The sequence below is a fragment of the Emydura macquarii genome, unplaced genomic scaffold (assembly GCF_026122565.2).
Source record: "Emydura macquarii macquarii isolate MOO-44397 ecotype Brisbane River unplaced genomic scaffold, CSIRO-AGI_Emac_v2 contig_1498, whole genome shotgun sequence".
Lineage (NCBI taxonomy): Eukaryota > Metazoa > Chordata > Testudines > Chelidae > Emydura > Emydura macquarii.
Window position 1 is genome coordinate 27,729 of NW_027131635.1, and position 20,363 is coordinate 48,091.

A 20,363-nucleotide genomic window follows, 5' to 3' on the forward strand; every position below is an offset into this window, starting at 1 on the left:
AAAGTCTTATGCAGAAAGAGGAGAATGTGTTTGGCCAATATCTGGGGACCTCAGCACGATGGCTCTTGCCATGACATTAGCTTCCCCCTCCCGCCCCATCCCTTATATCCACACACTCATACTGGGGTTTGAGCTGATTTGCTTTTATTTCCACACAGGGGTTCATAAAGTCTCAGGCCACAATGTACTGGATTGGACTATCCCGCACGGCACTTGGCCATGGCTGGGTGTGGCTGGATGGCACAGCCCACTCCACGAACGTGTAAGTCTCAGGCTCACCTAGAAATTATTCAGTTATTTTTATATCCTTGTGCATTTCTTACCAAATTTTAAGTATGTCATTGGGAAGGAGAATAAAGATTATTCGGTATCCCAGAGTAGGTTCTGCAGCTCTGACAGACCTGGCCTGATGTTGCCTTTAGAAAGAGCCTCCGAATCAGACAGTGGCATGGCTTTTGTGGGGAAGGGGCTGGTTAAATCTCTCCAAGGGGTTTCAGAGTCCAAGCCATCAGGTGCAACTGAGTCTAGACAGGCTCAGAAACATCATATGTATATATATGGACTGAGCTCCTTCTTGGAAGTAGAGAGTAGGGTTTACTGATTGGAAGCCAGGACAGGGGTTTCTGGACACATTCGACATGTCCTATGTTTGTTGCTTTGTTTTGATTACAGAGTTGAGTTTTTCTTGCTGTGAGGATTTTTTTGTTATTTTATGGATAAAATCATGCAGATTCAGACTGACCTGTCTGGATCCATGGTTTCACAGCATAGACTTTTAAGGACAAACACATAGTTATTACTGATCCAATTTCTGGTGTGTCTGACAGCAAAATGTTTCTTTTAAAAGTTTTCCAGTAAAGATACAAGAACCTGGAGAAAAATGTGCAGTTTTCAAAGCTGGGGAAGCCTTCTCCCATAACTGTACAGGCCAATATCTCTTTATTTGTGAAAAAAGGGCTTCTCAGCTAAAGACTACTCAACTGTCACGAAGAAGATGGCAGTATCCTGGACAATCATAACCGGGGCCATTCGAAAGGGAAAGATAATTCACCCCTTGAGTTTACAGAGTTGCCATTTTCAGTGAGGAGCAGCAATTCAGATGATAAACCATGTCCCTTTTGGAAATACCCACAGCCAGTCAAAAGACTTCTACCATGCACAATGATTTACCAAACATGCCTGGGAATCAGAGTTTATTTTAAAGAATCAATTAGTTCACCATGAAGATAAGAAACTGGGTTGATTTTTATTTTATTGCATCCCAAAATACACTGGGTATTTCACACTCTCTGTATCATAAAGTTCTGCATTTGTAATTCCATGTTTTGTTTTGTTTTTTGCCTTACATTAAACGGTTGTTTTACCTTTTCACAATGTGTCTGCAAGATCACAACCAATCAGGGAAGGTAGCAGAAGGGATAAGTGTGGATTTTAGCCAAAGGTAGATGCAATTAGATTTCCTCTTAAATGCACAAAAATCATAGTGGTTTAACTAAAATTGGTTTGTAATCACTTCAATTAAGCTTGGAGCACAATTCGTAAGAGGAACAGGGGGACTTAAAGGGATCAGCTAAGCACCTAAGTCCAACATTTAGGCACCACCAGCATACACAACTCTCCCCCCCCACTTAGTTACTATCCAACCCCATAGGAGCCTAAAGACCTCAGCACCTGAGCTTCCACCGGTAAAGTCTCCAAGGCACCTACAATTCTGCAGCTGGGCATGTGCAAAGCCTAATCCCTGGGCTATTGGGTATTCTGGTTTCTCTCAACCTCTCCTATTTGGAGCTGTTCCACCTCGTATTAAACATTCATCGGACGAGAAAGAGAATGACTCTGTAGCCCAGGGGTTAGGGCACTCACGGGAGACTCAGATTCAAGTCCCTGCTCTGAATCAGGCACAGTGAGGATTTGAACACAGGCCTGCTAAGTGAGCGCGCTAACTATTAGTCACTGGGGGGGCACCACCACTTCCTCCTCGGCTTCCTGTGAGAAAGCACTGACCTGCCTTAGGCACCTAATGCCCAGGCGAGGGGTCATGGCTGTGAATCCGGAGAGGAGAGGAGAGAAGGCTTTGGTCACACACCCCTCCCGGGCATTTCCTATTGACTAGCTTAGGCCACTCTCCGCTCAGCATGCTGGCCTCTGCAAATCCCTTTTTTAGGTGTCTGGCTCTCCCCACCAATTGCACAGGGAGCCGGGGAGCCTCAGGACTGTGCATTCCAGTAGGTGGAAGGCACCTAAAAGTTAGGCCTTGCAAAGCTCAGCACCGCAATGCCTGAGTTGTCCCCCTTATGAATCTAGCCCTTAGATCAGTTTTCACCTGGTATATTACCACATTAAGCTAAATTCCCGTAAGCAAGGAGTGAACAGATGTAACTATGTGCACAGAAGGGTTTGGGGGCAGTGTGACATCACAGTCCTGTTTTCTGCTCTGTCTACACAAACTCGGAGACCTTCAGTTGTTAAACACCACTGTGCAGTTCATTTACATTTTCTCTTCCTACCTCCTTACTGAGTCAGACACCAGACTATTTTTACAGTTTCAGTTTCTCTTCAGTTCTCTGCCAAGAAGAGGAAAGGCAGCAATCTCCAAACACAGAGCTCCATCCTGCTTCTAGACACTGTCCTCCCTGCCCCCCTGTGCCTTCTTATACCACCTGTGTTAATGGGTCAATTTTCCCATTAGTTCCTCTTCTTCCCCCCTCCCCTCCTCTCCCCTGCAGCCCATTGGAATCTGCTAATTAATAGCCATCAGGTCCACCCTCGGGCCATTCATTGTGTTTAAGTGACCAGAATACTGGCCCAGCTGTTGGATCCCACCACTCTGTCACAGGCCTTTAAACTACATCCAGCTGAAAAGTGATCTTAGTTAAGCTGGTGCAACTTTTCTGTATAGATAAGACCTTAAACTCAGTTAGACTGCCGTAAATTCATCTCTGAGTTTGACCCATTGTCTCTTCCTTATACATATTTCCTCACTTGAATCTAAAACTGTTATTATTAAAGGTACTTGGACTGCACCTGAGTGTGTGCTTTGAAATGGCTGTTGTTCAGAAACTAACATTTCTAAAGCATCTCAGTTAAGATTCGCAGTTAACACCTTCAGCTAGAGTGTTGCATCTGTTAGAAGCTGATCTGCTGTTGTTGTTTTGTTGCATAGCATGGTAAGCAAGTTAACAAATGTATTCTGGTATGAAAACTCTTTGTAACACAACTATTTACACTGACGCCCATTTACTTCCTGCTTGTTTAATGGAAAATCTCCTGTAATAAAAAAAAGAAATTCTATGAACCAATTCATTTGGCTCTACTTCCGCATAATTGTGCCCATTTAATATCAATTACAACTGAGCATATTTCTTTTTTAATGTCAATTGAAAAGCATTTATGTCCTGCATCAAGCAACACTTAGTTTCAATCACTGACCATACAGGAAACTGAACAAATTTTTCTTCTCAGTTAATTACATTGCCATTATATGTTCTCAGGCTCCTTCTATGGTTTGTATATGTAACAATGATGTCAAACTGAAGCACTGACTGTGAGAGATTGCAGCAATGATTTCACATTCTACAGTGAACAACTGAATTTTCTATATGTCTGTACAGTGACTAGCACCATGGGTCAAACCTCATTGACCTACTTCAATATACATTTTAAATTGCATATAAAAATAACTTCTTATACTGTGAAATAGTTTCTTTTGAGAGAAGTGATGAAAAGCCCACAGGCTGAGATATTTATGAATACGACTGGTCAATGTTAACATAATTACATACAAAAAAGTTAAAAGATTGCAGTTGCAAAGTCAAGCACTCAGAGGCTAGGAAGTGCTTTGTTTATAGGTGCCTTTGTTCATGTCATTAAAGACTGCATCATAATGCATACACATCAGGGGGCTGAATTAAGGTGCACAGGCAATCATAATTTGGCATTTTCTAATTTTTGAGTGCTTCAGTTTGCAATGGAAATGACATTCTCTTAACAGTTTTTTAAAAAGGAATTTCTTTTTTTTTTAATGGAAAAATAAGTTCTATTACATGTAACTACCACATGATGAGCATCACCCGAATTCTGAATTTCCAACACTGCAATACAAATTGCTATCACATGAACCACAGGACTAACTGCATTAGTTAGTAGCAGGACAAGGTGGGGGTGGTGGACTGTTGAATCTGTGGAAAGAGTTTACAAAGGCAAGCACTCAAGGTAATGCCAAAATTAAGGTTGCTTGTACAATGACTGGACCTGTGTTTTTCCCTATAAAAGTATTGACTCATAGTATTCCATCACAAAGCCACATTTTATGGAAAAATCACCTGAGATAGCACAAAGCGTTCATCCATGAATACATTATGTTCCCATTGTATTTCTGATTCCTGAACATTCCTATAAATATCTTTCTCTCATGGATATCTTGTTACATTTATAGAATCATAGAAATGTAGGTCTGGAAGGGACCTCTAAAAGAGGTCATCAAGTCCAGGCCCCTGTGCTGAGACAGGACCAAGTAAACTTAGACCATCCCTGACAGGTGTTTGTTCAACCTGTTCTTAAAAACTTCCAATGATGGGGATTCCACAACCTCCATTGGCCGTCTATTCCAGAACTTAACTACCTTTATACTTAGAAAGCTTTTCCTAATAGCTAACCTAAGTCTCCCTAGCTGCAGATTAAATCCATTACTACTTGTCCTAACGTTAGTAGACAAGGAGAACAATTGATTACCATTCTCTTTGTAACAGCGCTTAACATATTTGAAGACTATTATCAGTCCCCTTCTTGGTCTTCTTTTCTCATGAATAAACATGACCAGTTTTTTTAACCTTTCTTCATAGGTCAGTTTTTCTAAACCTCTTATAATTTTTGTTACTTTTGTCTGGATTCTCTCCAATTTGTGCTCATCTTTCCTAAAGTGTGGTACCCAGAACTGGACACTGTACTCCAGCTGATGCTTCAACAGTGTCAAATAGAGCAGAACAATTACCTCCTGTATCTTACAAATGATTCTCCTGTTAATACCCACCACAGTGATATTAGCCTTTTAAGTAACTGCATCACATTGTTGACTCATACTCACTTTGTGATCCACTATAAACCCCAGATTCTTTTCAGCAGTATTACCACCTAGCCTGATACTCTTCATTTTGTAATTGTGCATTTGATTTTTCCTTCCTAAATTTTGTAATTTGGACTTGTCATTATTAAATTTCATCTTGTTGATTTCAGACCAATTCTTCAATTTGTCAAGGTCATTTTGAATTCTAATCCTGTCATTCAAAGTGCTAGCAATCCCTCCCAGCTTGAGGTCAGTCACAAATTTTACAAGCATAATCTCCACTCCATGATCCAAGTCATTAATGAAAATATTGAATATTACCAGACGCAGCACTGATGCATGTGAGATCCCCACTAGATATGTCTTTCCAGTTTGACATCAAATAATTGATAACTACTTTTTGAGTAGTCTCAACCAGTTGTACACCCATTGTGACAGACTACACCCCTGCATTCGCACCCTGCACACAATTGTAATAATAGCTGTACAAAGTATGCCTTGTGGGGTATCATTAGAAAATTCATAACTTCGTCTGTTTTGTCATGGTGAAATATATGTAGCAACATCCTATGTGAATCTATAAGATTTCCCTGTATGATGTTATTAGCACATGTTCCAAAGCCCACAGCCCTATCCAGGCAGAAGCTGGCAAACAGGTCTGTCCTAAACAAAGGGGTATATGCTTGTCTGCCTACCTGCCGGGTTTCTGTCAAAAGTTTTGATGGAATCAACATGTTCTCACTGAATTTTCTAACAGAACGATGTGCGGTTGGAGAATTTTTTACCAGCTCTGTGTAAAAGTGCTTCCTTATCTCACTGGGGTGTTGTAAAGCCTAAATACAATTATGGTTATACGAAGCTCAGATACTATAGTAATGGGAATCAAATAGGTACCTCATATAGATGGAATAGGGTTGGCAAGAGGGTTCATGTAGTGTAGTCAGCAAGCAGTTCCTTTCCATGACTGCTTAGGCCAGGCTAAACGTTAGGTGTTAAGTGGTACTCAAAGGAAGCCATTTTCCGTGTACAATAAGAAATATTTATTAGTCCTGCAGAACCTAGGAACTATGATACATATGCTTGAGTGCCATATACTGGTATATTACCTCTTAACTATTTACATGGGTACTGATATAGATCTCTCCTGTATTCGTACGGTCCCTGTGTTGAGTAGGGACTCCTTCTCTGTGTTTAGAGTAACCAGATGTCCTGATTTTATAGAGACAGCCCCAGTATTTGTCTTATATAGGTGCCTATTACACCCCATCCCCATCTCGATTTTTCAGATTTGCTATCTGGTCACCCTAGCTGTGTTGCAAGAGGACACAGAGTGGATGACAAGCAGACCACATAGCATTTCCCCAGAGCAGTGTCTCTAGCCCGTCCTCTCTCATAGCCTTGGGCATGTAGGAAGGACAGGGGGGCAGCTTTAGTAGAAGCATCTCAGTGTCCTGACTACAGGGGGGAGGGAATTAGTAGCTGCAGTGAGAGGGCAGCCACGAGAGCCAATAAGTAGCTACAGTGCATCTCTTCCAAAGGTGGGGTGGTAGCAGAGCTTTCTTCTTTGCAGGACACTGGATCGGCAAACAGTGATGTCAGGTCCAGGGATGAAACCAGCCATGAGGACAGCAGCAGACTGTGTCTCCTCTCCAGGCTGTGGAGCAGCAGGGCTAGGGTGCCAGGTCTCCTTCCTGCCGCACTATCCACCAGCCTGTCAGTCAGATGAATCCTGGGTGTTCAGCTAGGCCTTGTGGTCACTCTGCAGCAGCAGGAGAGCACCCAGGGCTGAGTTTTGGGTCACTGACGTGATGTCAGTGTTGGATGGAACCAAGTCTTGGTGTTTCCCTGGCAGAGCCAGCAGGACTCCTCTCCCGGCAGGGCACTAGAGCAATCCAGGAAGAGCGTCAGTTGTGGGATGCAGCCAGGAGTCATGTCTCCCCTGATCGCCCCTCCCTGCTGGCGACAGAGCAGCCTGGCCAGGTGCTAATTCTGGGATGGAGCAGGTCCCCAGGAACAGATGACGCAGCAGCAGCAGAGTGTCCCTTTCGCAAGGCTGTAGAACAGCCTGGCAATGATGCTACCTTAGGGGTTGGAGCCAGGTCTCAGGTGTCCTCAGTAGCAGAGTGTGTTCCCATGCGGAGCTCTGCAGCAGCCTGGCAGTGGTGTGAGTGCTGGGGCTGGTACTGCAGGCAGGGTCCCTGATGTGCACTGTTGTCTAGCCCATCTCCTGTAGTGCTTTGAATACACTGGTGCAAGTCCGTGTGCAGAGAAGGCCTCAAATTCACTGATGAACTGGAAAACTTGCACATTCGTTAGTAAAAGTGCCTGAATTAGTTTGGTTTGTACATGCTGTGGCTTGATAACTGCAACATAACATTTAACTTAAGCTTTTCTGTGAACACCTGGAGGCTGGTATTAGTAACTGTGAGCAACTGAGCTGCTGCTGTTCAACCGCAGTTATTGTTTTGCAGGGTGGGTCAAGCAAGCTAACACATTTGTTAAGTTGTGACAGCTTTTTGCAGAGGAAATCTTTACCATCAAACCCACTTAGTAGCCACTAGCTTAATGGAACATCTCACTTAAACGGGGGCCGGGAAACCTCTGCATCCACTTTGCAAAAACTCTGTATAGTTATGCCAATTTTAGATTACCACTAAACCTTTTTCCTGTTTACTGTCAATTGAACAGCCTTTATAGCCTGCTACAGAGAACACTTTACATTGATTACTCAGTAGAGTGGAAACTGAAAAAACTATTGTTTCTTTCTTTCAAATAAGTGCACTGTGTGAGTCTATGTTCTCAGACTAGTTTCATGGTTTATTTACTTTACTTATTTATTTAGTTACTGTATCTACTATTTCATGGGGGACCTTCTGTAGAATTAATAAAAACAGCGTCCACTATGCTTATTATGTTTTCACATGGAGGAAAGTCAAATCACTTTAGAAAATCATGGATACTGTTTGTTCTAATTGAAATAATCTAAAATAGAAGTAATTTCATATCTATCTATCTCTGTCTGCAGCAGTTCTGCAGAAAAGGAACTGGGGTTAAGGTGAACAAGAAGCTGGATATGAGTCAACCGTGTGCCTTTATTGCCAAGATGGCTAATGGCATATTGGGCTGCATTAGTACGAGCATTGCCAGCAGATTGAGGGATGTAATTATTCCCCTCCATTTGGCACTGGTGAGGCCTCATTTGGAGTACTGTGTCCAGTTTTGTCCCCCCACTACAGAAAGAATGTGGACAAATTGGAGAGAGTCCAGTGGAAGGCAACAAAAATGATTAAAGAGCTGGAGCACATGACTTATGAGGAGAGGCTGAGGGAACTAGGCTTGTTTAGTCTGCAGAAGAGAAGAGTGAGGGGGGATTTGATAGCCGCCTTTAACTACCTGAAAGAGGGTTCCAGGGATAATGGAGATAGGCTGTTCTCAGTGGTAGTAGATGACAGAACAAGGAGCAATGGTCTCAAGTTGCAGTGGGGAAGGTCTAGGTTGGATATTAGCAAAAAGTTTTTTACTAGGAGGGTGGTGAAGCACTGGAATGGGTTACCTCGAGAGGTGGTGGAATCTCCGCCCTTACAGGTTTTTATGGCCCAGCATGACAAAGCCCTGGCTGGGATGATTTAGTTGGGGTTGGTCCTGCTTTGAGCAGGGGGTTGGACTAGATCACCTCTTGAGGTCTCTTCCAACACTAATCTTCTATGATTCTATCTCTAAATATATATCTGTTAATTAGATACGGTCATAATAATAATTACCTTCCATAAAACAATTTACAGGAAATGAAACAATGTTCACAATGTTTTTTTGATAGTGTGGGGGTTTTATTTATTTATTTATTTATTTATTTATGTATTTTAAATTTAAACAAAATACAGTTTTCTCTTTAAATGAAAACATGATTTTTTTTTACAGTTTTCATTCTCCCCATCTCCACCCTTTCCAGTGGAAAAAAGGGGAGGGGAGGAAGAAGGGAGGAAATTAATAATGAAAACCAAAAGTTTTCAATTCAGTTTAAAATGACAAATTTCATTTTGAAATGAGAAATTTTGAATTATACTAAATTTTCATGAAAAATGTTTGAAATGGATTTTGTACTTTAAAACTTTTTCAAAGAACAAACTTTGACCAGTTCTGCTTTTAGTCTCTAAAATGCTCTGCAAAAATTGGGTCCAAGCTTTTAAAAGATTAAAGACAAGAGCTGTGAGTGCACTCCTGAAAGTTAGGCACCTAAAAACTTTAGGAAAGCAAGTTTAAAAATATTGGCCTTAAAGTTTTCATAGAACAGAAATAATTGGGAAAAGATTCTGGAGCAGATCTATTAAGGGATTTAAACTTGGTCTACACTTAAAATTCAGCTCAACCTGTTTACTTTGGTCAGGGTTGTGAAAAAAACCACACCCCTTGTTGACATAGCTATGTTGACACAATCACCAGTGCAGATGCAGCTATATCAATGAAAGAATTATTTTGTCAACTAACCACCTTCATTCAGGGAGATGGTGTTCCCTTACTGACAGAAAAATCCCGTTGGTCAGAGTAGGCTGCTATGCCACTATCGTTTCCATAGTGTAGACACAGACTAAGGCATCACAATTCTCAGTGTTACAGCTCTAACCTTTTGGTGCCTTGCCACCTAGGGGGATTCTCAGCCTCAGGTTAGGTGTCCAGGCTCTTTATATAGTGGATGGGGAGAGTTAGGCACCTAAAAATAGGATCCACAAAAGCCAGCACACTGAGTGGGGAGCTGCCTAAGATAGCCAGTAGGAAATTCCGAGGAGAGGGGTGTGGCCTAAATCACATCCCTGAACGCGTCTTTAGGAACCTACAGAATTGAGAGGCAGCTGAGCAGGGATTTTGTGGATCTCAGTGGGATCTAAATGTTGGACTTAGGTGCCTAAAGTAGTAGTTAGGTGTCTAGGACCTTGATGTTTAAAACTATTTAGCAAGAATGGCGATGATCCAAAATCTACTGAAGTCAGTGGGATTTTTTCTATTGACTTCAGTGGGTGTTGGGTGAAGCCTGAAGTGAACAAACTAAAAGAGACGAGATGATGCATCAAAGAATGTATGTTATTCATTTACTGAACAAATGTAGGCTAGTACCATTATTTATAGTAACGCTTCATAGTCATACTTCAATAGTAATAAATGTTCTAGAGAGGCCCCAGTTTAACAGTTTATTTAAACCTTGAGTTTTGGTCTATTTCTTGGGGAGGGCTCCTGTACCATGTAAGGAGGAGTCACAATCCTTTTCAGAGTTACCTGAGAATCTGTGCAAAAGTAATAGGTACCCAGTAATTTATCAGAGAGGTTACATAAAGATGAGATCAGTATCATGCCTAGACATATCTGGCCTGGAATTCTCCCAGGTACATGGTTTCCTGTGGAGTTTCCTGCACCTGAACGCCAGGCTGGGAAATCCTCAGGTAACCTGTCTTTCTTTCTTTACTTTTCTAGCTGAAACCAGGAAGTACAGGAACTGCCAAATTAAATGAAATCAGTGGCACTTGATCAACAATCAATTAATTCAGTGACTGTAATTCAGTGACTGTAATTTTATGATACCTGTCACTAGTTAATAAGAGCCTAGCTATATGACTGTGAGTAAATACAATAGGCTGTAGCTAATTGACCTGCTGTCTAAAAGTGTATCTATTAAATATGAAACCTAAGGGATAATAGAAATTGCAGTGATGTAGTTAACTGACTGTTATATAGCAGGGTAACTAGCTTTAAAACATAACCACAGTGTAATTACACAGTATTGGAACTCTACATACAGTGTAATTAGAGTCACTGGTGTAACCAAAAGATTGGCTTGAGCTTTAGGAAAAGTTCCAGGCCTTTTATTATTCTACTCAAACCAATCCACACTGTCCCTAATTTTAGTGAGATTATTTTTCTGAGGATTTTCCCACACCATGTCTGGGGTCAATCACTCACCTTCATCATTCTCAGTTTCTGTCCTGTTTTCTTAGAGTGAGTCACACGGCTGAGACCATTGCTTCCACCCTGTCTCCTATCATCCTCCATAAGAAGCATCCTCATGAGTCAAAAACAAGGTTTCCCTAACTCTAAGATTCCTCCATTTTAAGAGCAGGGTGGCGGATGGGTTGGGTTCCTGCTTTTATCCCCATGTCCCATTCTAGCAGCATGTCCCACCATCTCCCACTGACCCAAGTCTGACACTGTTTTTGTCCTGTATCTGGTTCTGCTCTTGATTTAGGCACTAAAGTGACTTGTAAAAGGAATAAAAGGGATTATGAGGCTGCTGATATTGAAGCCTTTCTGATGTTGATTCAATTTTGTTGATGGCAGTGCTGCTCACGCTGATTCTTCTAGTGACAATGTTGCTGTGCCCAGGGTAATTATAACTTTTGTTGCAGGGTTCTGATATGGAGGCTTCTGATGGAAACTAGGGGAAATTCAAAAGACGCAGAGGCAGAGGATTTCCCTGATCTCCTTCAGGTGCAGTCAATATGTTCAGAAGTCCTGTTTTAGAGAACAGATTGGCAAAGAGCCCATCCTGAGGATGAGTAAAACTATATTCTAAAACATGTTTGGACATCAGCTAAATCTTTGTTAGACACACTGGCTTACTGCTGAAGTTCAAGCATTTCAGTGGCTCCAACCAGGCTTTGAAATTAACACCATTGGCCTCATTAGTGATGCTTTAACCCAAAAAACTGAAAGTCCCTTTGTTCTGAGCGCCTTGTGCGGGGGCAGCGCACTTCACCTTAGTACAGTGAGAACTTCCTGTGCAGATGCAGCTGGAACATTGCAGAGTAAAGAATTTTCTGTCTTTCAGCTCACATTGACCATCTCCTCAGAGGATAGCCTCTGAACTCTCTTCTTTCCCTGAGGACATCGATGTAGGACTGACTACACAAGTGCATCTCTTCAAGTTCTGCTCCAGAATTTCACTTGACAGACCTCTGGACATCTACACAGGTATCACCACCAAGTGGTCTTCGGGACTTTCCTTGTTAAAATAGGTAATTACTGTAGGTGTGATGTACCTCTCCTGTCCTGTTCATGATAGGAGTGGTAATGGGATTCAATGTATTTATAACTTTTGTATTTTTTAAACTATAAAACTTAGTACAAGTGACAAATATATTTGGAATGAAATATTTTGAGCAGTCCTTGTAGCATTCTGATTCTGCATTTGTTACTGTGTGTTCCATATCATTCTATTACAAAGATATGAGATCTCCACTAACCAGGGAAGGAAAGGAATGGGATACATATATTGATTTTAGAAAACTGTTTGGTGAAAAGTCTCAAGAAATCTTATTGAAAAGTTAATTCATGTTGTCTTAGAAATCAGCATTGTCTCATGGACTGAAAGCTTGCTGAGGGACGAGACAAAAATGCTAATAAAATATGCAATATATTGAATCTAGGGTCTGCAGCTAATAGGGGATATAGGAAATTGGTGATAAGTTCTCTATTTATCAGGAAAAGGGTGTAACTAACATGTTAACATGTTAATAACATTTTCAAATGATATTAAAAGAAAAGGTGTTCTGAACTCTAGAGGAGCTGGAGAAGTCATATAAAAAGGTTAGAAATATAGACAGGGCCCAACAAAATGAAATCAAGACAAACATTTTATTCCTATACAAAAGATGTATTCTTGAAATCAATGAGTTCTTGTTGATAGTCCTTCAGTATGAATTGTGGGGAACATGAGCTAGGCATTTTTGGTGCAGGGTTCTTGCCCTCTCACTCGAAGCCTGACTGACTTTGTTGATTATCACGGCATGGGGAAAGGTCCATCTTTTCACTTTTGCTTTTGCTGGGGTGGTGGGAGAGATGTGAAGAATATCCAAAATGGGCTTTGGGGTGTTGTCTTGAATTTTGATTTCAACCACAGCATTGTGACTGTATATCTGCATATTAACATTTATATGTATATACGATAGATAGATAGATAGATAATTGTATGCAGATAATTTTGATTTGTGTTAATAGTGAATTTTTACAGGGGTAAGTGATTGGATTGTTGTAATAATTGTCTTGATCATGGAGGAATATAATCCAGGTCCCTCTCTCTGAGCTGCTTTGGTTCTGCAGGGTGAGCAGGAGTAAAAAGTATAAAACTTTTAGTTTTAGTAATAATGACAGCAGACAAATACACACAACAGAATAAAGTGTTTGGGTAAGTTCCATTTTTACACAATCATTTTTGGAGGGTGTGATCACCCTTTACAGTTGTGATTTTTGGAGGGGTTTTGCTGGCAATCAGGTTGCTTTCTTTCAATTCTGTTAAGGTCTGTTTGGCTTTAGTTATCGATATGTTCTAACAACTTTTCTTTGCAGCTTAACTAAATTTTCTAGAAGTAGATAAAAATGATGAGAAGTACCTACTGAACTCCTTTTTCAATATGAATTTTTAATTCAGCCCAATATTCTGGCTCCCATAGACCAAAAGCATAAACAATCTTGTTATTTATGTATTTGTTTGCTTTCTGTGATTTGTTTGCTTTCTGTGATTGTCATGTCACTTCCTCATTCAACCCCGACACCCACCTCTGTGTACCAAAGAAGAATCTAAATTTTCTATCCTATATCTCTCCAGAATGAGTGAGCAGGAGGTGACCTACTCAGAACTGAAATTTCACACTCCTACTCACCAGCAAAGCAGACGAAGAGCTAAGAACTCCAAGAACAAAGGTATCTTGCATTACAAGCTATTGACTCCATATGTTCTGGAGTTTTATTGAGGACTGCATTGAGACATAGGGACTAGAGGCCCATGCCTCATACCCCAGCTCCTGGAGTCATATGATTACATTAGAATCCTAGCTTTAACTTTAAAAAAAAATCTAGCCATCATGTTTGTGAAAAATGAAAAAGGCTTAAAATGTGAATTGACCATAACAAATGCATTCACGCCTGCCTGAATCTGCAAAGAGCTTGAAACAATAGCTCTGAGAAGTGTGATTTGCCCTATTCATCTCAATGGGGTGTTAACTTCAAGGCCCACTGCTCTTGGGAGATGCATGCCAACCTCACCCCACCCATGGAGTTTACATGTGCCAGAAGAGAAAGAGTGAAGCAGGGCTGGTCAGCGTAGCTAAGCAGATGCACCCCAGTTGCTGGGACGAACATTGGGAACTGCATCTGCAGCATCCCCTAATTCTCCTAAAGAGAAGGGGGCCTCTGCTGGTGACCTGTCTGTCTGAGTGGGGAGTGGATTGCCCTGCCACTGCTACTCCAAATGGGCAGAGACACATAGGGTGGGGAAGTTGGAGCCGGGGAGGCACTATGTTGTGGTATGACCTTGCTGACCATAGTCAAAGGTCTTTGTCCACTAACTGTCCATTGCTCCTAGTGGGGTATTCCAGGAATTGGAAAGTTCTAGGTTTGCTCTCTATTGCATGTGTTAATGTCATGTTCCAGGGAGCCTGGGATCCAAATGCAGGAAATAATCATGCGCATGTGGAAAGTTCTCAGACCTACCAGCCAACAATGAAGTCTGTTTTCCCCCACCACTCATTGGTTGCCAGAATTACTAAGCATCCAAACAAAGGAAGCTCTTATTTTGCTGGTTGCTGTATTCCACATCCACCTCAATGCCTATAACATAAAACAGCTGTTGGGGTTAGGAAGAAATTTCCTGCATGGGCAGATTATTCCATAGTTGTCCATTACTGGGCACTTACACTGTCCTCTGAAGAACTGCCATGGGCCACTGCCGAAGACATGACAATGGAGTAGATGGATTATTGGTCTGAGATTTGAAATTGCTGGGCTCTTCAGTCCTGGCTAGATGGTTCTGATCTGAGAATCTGCCACTGTCTGAATAAGCCCCAATCTGACCCCAGAGTCTCAGGAGAGGGACTCACTTTGCCTGTCTTTGTTCCTGCTCTCTCTGTTAGATTCTCCTTCTCCACTGTGGAGGCTCTGCGCAGTAATTTTAGGAATCCTCTGCCTGGCTTTATTGGCAACATCAGGGGTCTTGGGTGCTCTAGGTAAGTACTATGGAGAAGACACTAAGACCCATGTTTTCAAAAGTGGCCACTCATTCTGGGGGCCTCAGTTTTTGAGTGACCAATTTGATACACCTTAAGTCTGATATTTTCAGAGATGCTAAAACTCATCTCTCCCATTGGCTTACGACACTGGTAATGAAATACAGAGACTTTAATCTCTAGGTCAAAAATTCAAATCCGGGTCATTCTGAGAGATTAAAAACCAAAATTATTGTCATCTGCCGACAGTTGGATGTGAAATGATTTCTTGTTAGCAGAGTAGTAGTAGCACCTAGAGGCCCCACCCCATTGTGCTGGTTGCTTTACAACTGTATAAGAAAAAGACAGCCTCCGCTCCAAAGCTCTTACAGTCCAAGTATAAGACTGTACACAACAAACAGGTGGATACCAATGAGCAGGTGTCCATCACAACAACGAGCACCACAGTCGATGGTGATTATCCCGTGGTCACAGTCTCTGCAGGCAGACTGAAATGTGACTGGGTCATGGAAATGACTCCTCTCTCATACCAAATGGTGTTCTCTCCAAACCAAGGAGGAGGCACATCGATGGGGCAGTGTGGTGAAGTGGGCAGTGTCAGTGCAGTGCTTTGTCTGGGCCACAGATAAACAATGACCCACACGGCTGAGGTTGTCAGGCTGTCATCTTTCAGTAACACTACATTTACAGAAGGCCAATTCAGACAAAGCTACTAAACCTATAGTGGCAGGAGGGTCTCTGGGGATCCCATATCAGTGGGCAGAGATGGAAAATAGTAGTTTGATGCTCACTGCTCATGCTGTGCTGCTCCATGCTGTGAGGTATCAAAATCTCTGTGTGACTGAGAACTCTGTAGCAACAATTTGAGCCTTCAGGGAATTGGGATGTTACTCCCCCTTTATCATGGCGCTTACTGGGGCGCGTTGTTAGTTGCCAGCTTCTCCTACTTAAAAGGAAACATTCAACCAATATTCCCTTAACTGTCTCCACAAGTACACACAGCATGTCTGAAACCATTTCCTATTCTCCCTCCAAATGGCAAGGCATGGAAGTCTGGGTAGGTGTGTCAGAGGCAACTGCACGCTGAACATTGGGGCCAAGCATATGGCTTCAGAGGAGACCCCAGCTTTCCTTGAACAGGCCTTGAACATTGAAAAGACTGTTAAAATGAAAGAAGAATCTGAATGATAGAAGTTTTTAAATTAGTGTTTTGACATGAAAAATAATTGGAACTGGAAATAATAAACATGCGTCTCTTTGTGTTTCTATTTTGCAAGACAGTGGGATGTTATTTTCTGATTTTCCATTTAGTTCGCAGGTGGCAGCAAAAGTTCAGCCAGCAGCAGGGAATTCTGCAAAATCTGACCTGCCAGAAAATTATCCTGGAAAACCAAACTCGTGAGCTACAGGAAATTTTGGAAAACATCACTATGGAGAGAGATCATTTTCAAACCCAGAATACTAACCTGCAGACACGAGGTACAAGGGCGTCCCTTTGGCAGACAACTGTGTAACTTGTATTTAGTTTTAATCTTGGTCATTTTCAACACAACTTCTGAAACTGCATGGAAAAAGTGGGAAATGTAGTTATCTGTTGTTTCTAAATTTCCCTCATTTTTTGAAATTCAATCTAAAAAAAAAAGTCCAACTAGCTCTAATGAGTCCGTTTTCTAACCAGAGACATGCGAGCCACATCACCCAACCCCCAAGTCTCGGCTGGACGTGGTGGTGCTGATCAGGATCATGAGGGAGTCAGTTACTGGAGTAAAACCGGTGCTGGTTTTACACAGGCCCCAGCCCTGGGGGAGTTAAGAGCATCTTGGGATGTTCCCCTTTCCTCCCCAAATATACACCATGCCAGGGGTTGAAGGAGGTGTTTGCCAGCAAGGGATTCCCTCACCCTCTAAGTATCCCCAGAAGCCAGTTTCCATCCTCTTGCACTACCAGAGTGGAAAAAGAAAGTGGTGTGGGCCATGATCTGACTCTAATATTTACTCACATTCTGAGAGCTTGCAACACTTCCGCAGCTCAGGTGGTGACATTTTAGGTTAATTAGAACCCTTTTCTCCTGCTTCCTATACCAAAGTATCTATCTGTGTGCTCCTTTTGTACACCTTCTTCAAGGAAATGGCCAAACAACTGGTATTATACACATATACAATAATATACATTTTCTGCTGGCATAACTCTACTAATTGCATGGCCTGGGCTAACCAGGGGGGTGCTTCACTTCCCTTAGCCATCGGATGCCTTGTTCCCTTGTCACAGGGTAGCTGGTCCCTGTGAATAGACTGGGCCTAGTGCCCTGTGTCAGAATACATATTGGGAATTCAGGGATTGCACCCTCCCACAGCTAACGGCCCATCCCCTAAGCCTAAGGGGAGAAGCTACAAGACCCAGATCCCAAGCAATTCCAAGGAAAAACTGATGATAAAACAGGGAAGGGAGTGAGGGTTACCGGGTCAAAAGTAAGGGGCCAGACGGGGATACCGAGCAGAGACTGCCAGACAGCACCCACTGCTCCTCGAAGGTGTCTAGGGAGCCAGCAGACGTGCTCCAGTGGAACAGTGCCTGGATACGTGAGTGAAGGGAGGAGCGGAAGTAGGCCTCACGGTCACAGAGCAACTTCCCTGGTGCTAGAGTATCTATTGAGTTCTGGGAGGTGGGCCAGCACAAGCCCACCTGCGTCAGACAGTCCCTTCCTGAGCCTAAGGGGAGGAGCAACTGAATCAGGGGCTCAAATGATTTTGGGGGACAACAAATGACAGAACAGGGACAGGAGTGAGGGTTACAGGGACAGAAGGGGACACCGAGCAGAGAACCCCAGAGAGCACCCACTGCGCCTCAGAGGTGTCTAGGGAGCCAGTGGCCGCGGCCCAGAGGGACTCTGCTGGGATACGTGAGTGAAGGGAGGAGCAGAAGTAGGCCCTACAGTCACCGAGCACCCCCCTGGTTAGCCCAGTCCATGCAATTAAAAGGAGCTGCGCTACACCTGAGCCTACAATGGGTTGCTAAAGGCCAGGCGTAAGAGAGAGTGATTGGGCTAGGCTGTGCCTATGGAAGAAAGCCCTGGTAGAGTGGAGCTAACTCCTGTGGTGAGTCCCTAGAGCAAGGGACTAGGTGCTCTTGGAGGCAGCCCTGGATCTACTGGAAGAGAGCTAAGCTGAGCTGAGCTGACTAGATCGGGGAAGCTGCCTGAAGCAGGGTTCTAGAGACCCCTGCGAGGGTTAACCCTGCAGCCTGAGAACAAAAAGTGAGTTAAGATGATTTGTTTGTTTACCCACTTGTAAAAGAGAATAAACCAGCTTGGAAGAGACTGGGTGTGGCAGTACGTACTTGGTTGATAACTGGCAGGAGTGGAAGAGGTTCCTCATAGTTACATCCCCCCCACTAACTTTCTCCACTCATTCATTGCTTGTAATTGGGGGAAGGATTTTTTTTTTTTAATTTAAATTATGTTATAGGGAGCACTGTGATGCTGGAGGGAATATCTTTCACATGGGCTATAAAAACAAGAACTCTTGAAGTCTCTTGCAACAAACCAGACCCATTTCCCCCCAGTCTGGCAAACAGAAATATTGTTCTGGTATCCTTCTGGGTTAAAAATTGACTAAAAATATTATCTAACTAAATTGTGCCTAATTAGATACAATATATTTTTTACAGTCTCACACAAGAAAATTCTCATTGTCAAACATAGCATTGCTGTGCTCCTTAACAGTTGTTTCGATTCATTGTCCCTTTATAAAAATTTAATGACCAGTTTGGGATCTTTGGTTGGAAATTGCTATGTAACTGTCAGCTGTCATTATTACTAACCTAGTATGTCAGGTACAGCGCTTTATTTTCAGATCATCTGTGTTGAGATCGTATGTCTGTAACATAATGAGATTGACAGATCGGGTGGACTCAGTCCACACTGTAAGCATGAGCCATGCTTATAAGAGGGTAGCAGACATCCTAAGAGAGCTGTCTGCACAGTACATAAAGTCCATGACGACACAGAGTGTGTAGGCTGTACCTGTTCTTGGTGCACACTGTGCTAAGTGATCTTCCAAGGAAAATGATCATCTCAGCTAAGCTCTAGCAACTACAGCTGATCAAAAAATTTCCCTGCATCTTGTGATGAATAACTGCCTTTCTTTTTAACTGCTTGCAGTGTTATAGCTGTGCAGGTCCCAGGATATTAGCGAGACAAGGTGGGTGAGGTAATATCTTTTCTTGGCCCAGCTTCTGTTGGTGAGAGAGAAGCTTTCGAGTTACACAGAGCGCTTTCTCAAGAGGAAGAAACTGTGTAACCTGTCTTTCACCAAAAGCTTGTCTCTTTCACCAACACATGTTGGCCCAATAAAAGATGCTACCTCACCCACATTGTCTCTCTCTCGTTAATAGAATAAATAATAGAATAATAAAAAAATCTGAAATTCTGAGAAACGTTTTTTGATGAAAAATAAAAAAAAAAACTTTTTGAACTGTATAATCCCTTCCCTTGTTTTCTTGCCATCTCTTCCTTCACCCACTCATTTCCCCTTTTAACTTTTTGCCACTAGAAAATTGGGGAGAGAAGAGGAATGGGGAGGCAGAAACTTAAAAAAAAAACCCTCAGGAAATTCTGGAAAACAAAAATGATTTTAACACTCCTGAGGAAAATCATTTGGTATTTCTTGGCTAGCTTTTCTATTTACACTACACATTGTAGAGACAGAGGGTGGAGTATTAGTGTCAGCTCATGTTGATTTGTTGGAAAGAGACCCCAATTTCTTACTGACTCTCACTCAGGTCTGACCATCTGTACATGTATTTTCTTGTGAAGGAGAGAAGTGCACTATTTGTCCAAAGAACTGGATACAGCATGGGAAGGACTGTTATGAGCTTTCGTCTGGTATAAAATCTTGGTCTGCGTGTAAAGAATATTGTTCTTCCCTGGAATCCAGACTGCTGAGGATAGACAGCAAAGAAGAACTGGTAGAGTCTATTTCATTTCTTTTTTGAATTCCTGTATATCCCAAGCTACAAATGACTGTTTTGCCAAAAATGGGAGAGGAAGAGGTTATATATTTTATTGAAGTGTCTAATCACTATAAGAATTTTATGGAAAAAATATATACAAAATGTAGAAATTTGACTGATACCAACAACAAAATCGTCCTAGCCCTTCAGAACTATTCATTTATCACTCTCCATTTAATAGCCTGGGAAAATAAGGACTTTTCTTGATAACTGTATCTTTTCTACTCCTGATATGGACATTGGCACGATAAGAGTACCTCATCCATACCAGATGTTTGTTCTGAGTCAAAGGGACCCTTGGCTAA

The 20,363-nt window shown here is 42.2% G+C and overlaps 1 protein-coding gene across 1 annotated transcript; it reads left to right on the forward strand.

Annotated features, from left to right (window-relative positions):
- The first annotated feature begins 11,882 nt into the window (after positions 1-11,882).
- Positions 11,883-20,040, forward strand: LOC137157429 (oxidized low-density lipoprotein receptor 1-like). The gene is made up of 5 exons (XM_067554678.1): positions 11,883-12,019; positions 13,653-13,747; positions 14,956-15,048; positions 16,360-16,527; positions 19,862-20,040. Exons 2-5 carry the CDS (start codon positions 13,654-13,656, stop codon positions 20,038-20,040), a joined length of 534 nt encoding a protein of 177 aa, XP_067410779.1. The 5' UTR covers positions 11,883-12,019; position 13,653.
- Positions 20,041-20,363: the final 323 nt, after the last annotated feature.

What these genes read in the sequence shown, in the direction of transcription:
- LOC137157429 (XM_067554678.1), top strand. Translation starts at nt 13,654, where the DNA reads ATGAGTGAGCAGGAGGTGACCTACTCAGAACTGAAATTTCACACTCCT. An exon ending in TAAGAACTCCAAGAACAAAG is followed by an intron (nt 13,748 to 14,955) that starts GTATCTTGCATT and finishes TCTCTCTGTTAG; the next exon opens with ATTCTCCTTCTCCACTGTGG. An exon ending in AGGGGTCTTGGGTGCTCTAG is followed by an intron (nt 15,049 to 16,359) that starts GTAAGTACTATG and finishes TTTTCCATTTAG; the next exon opens with TTCGCAGGTGGCAGCAAAAG.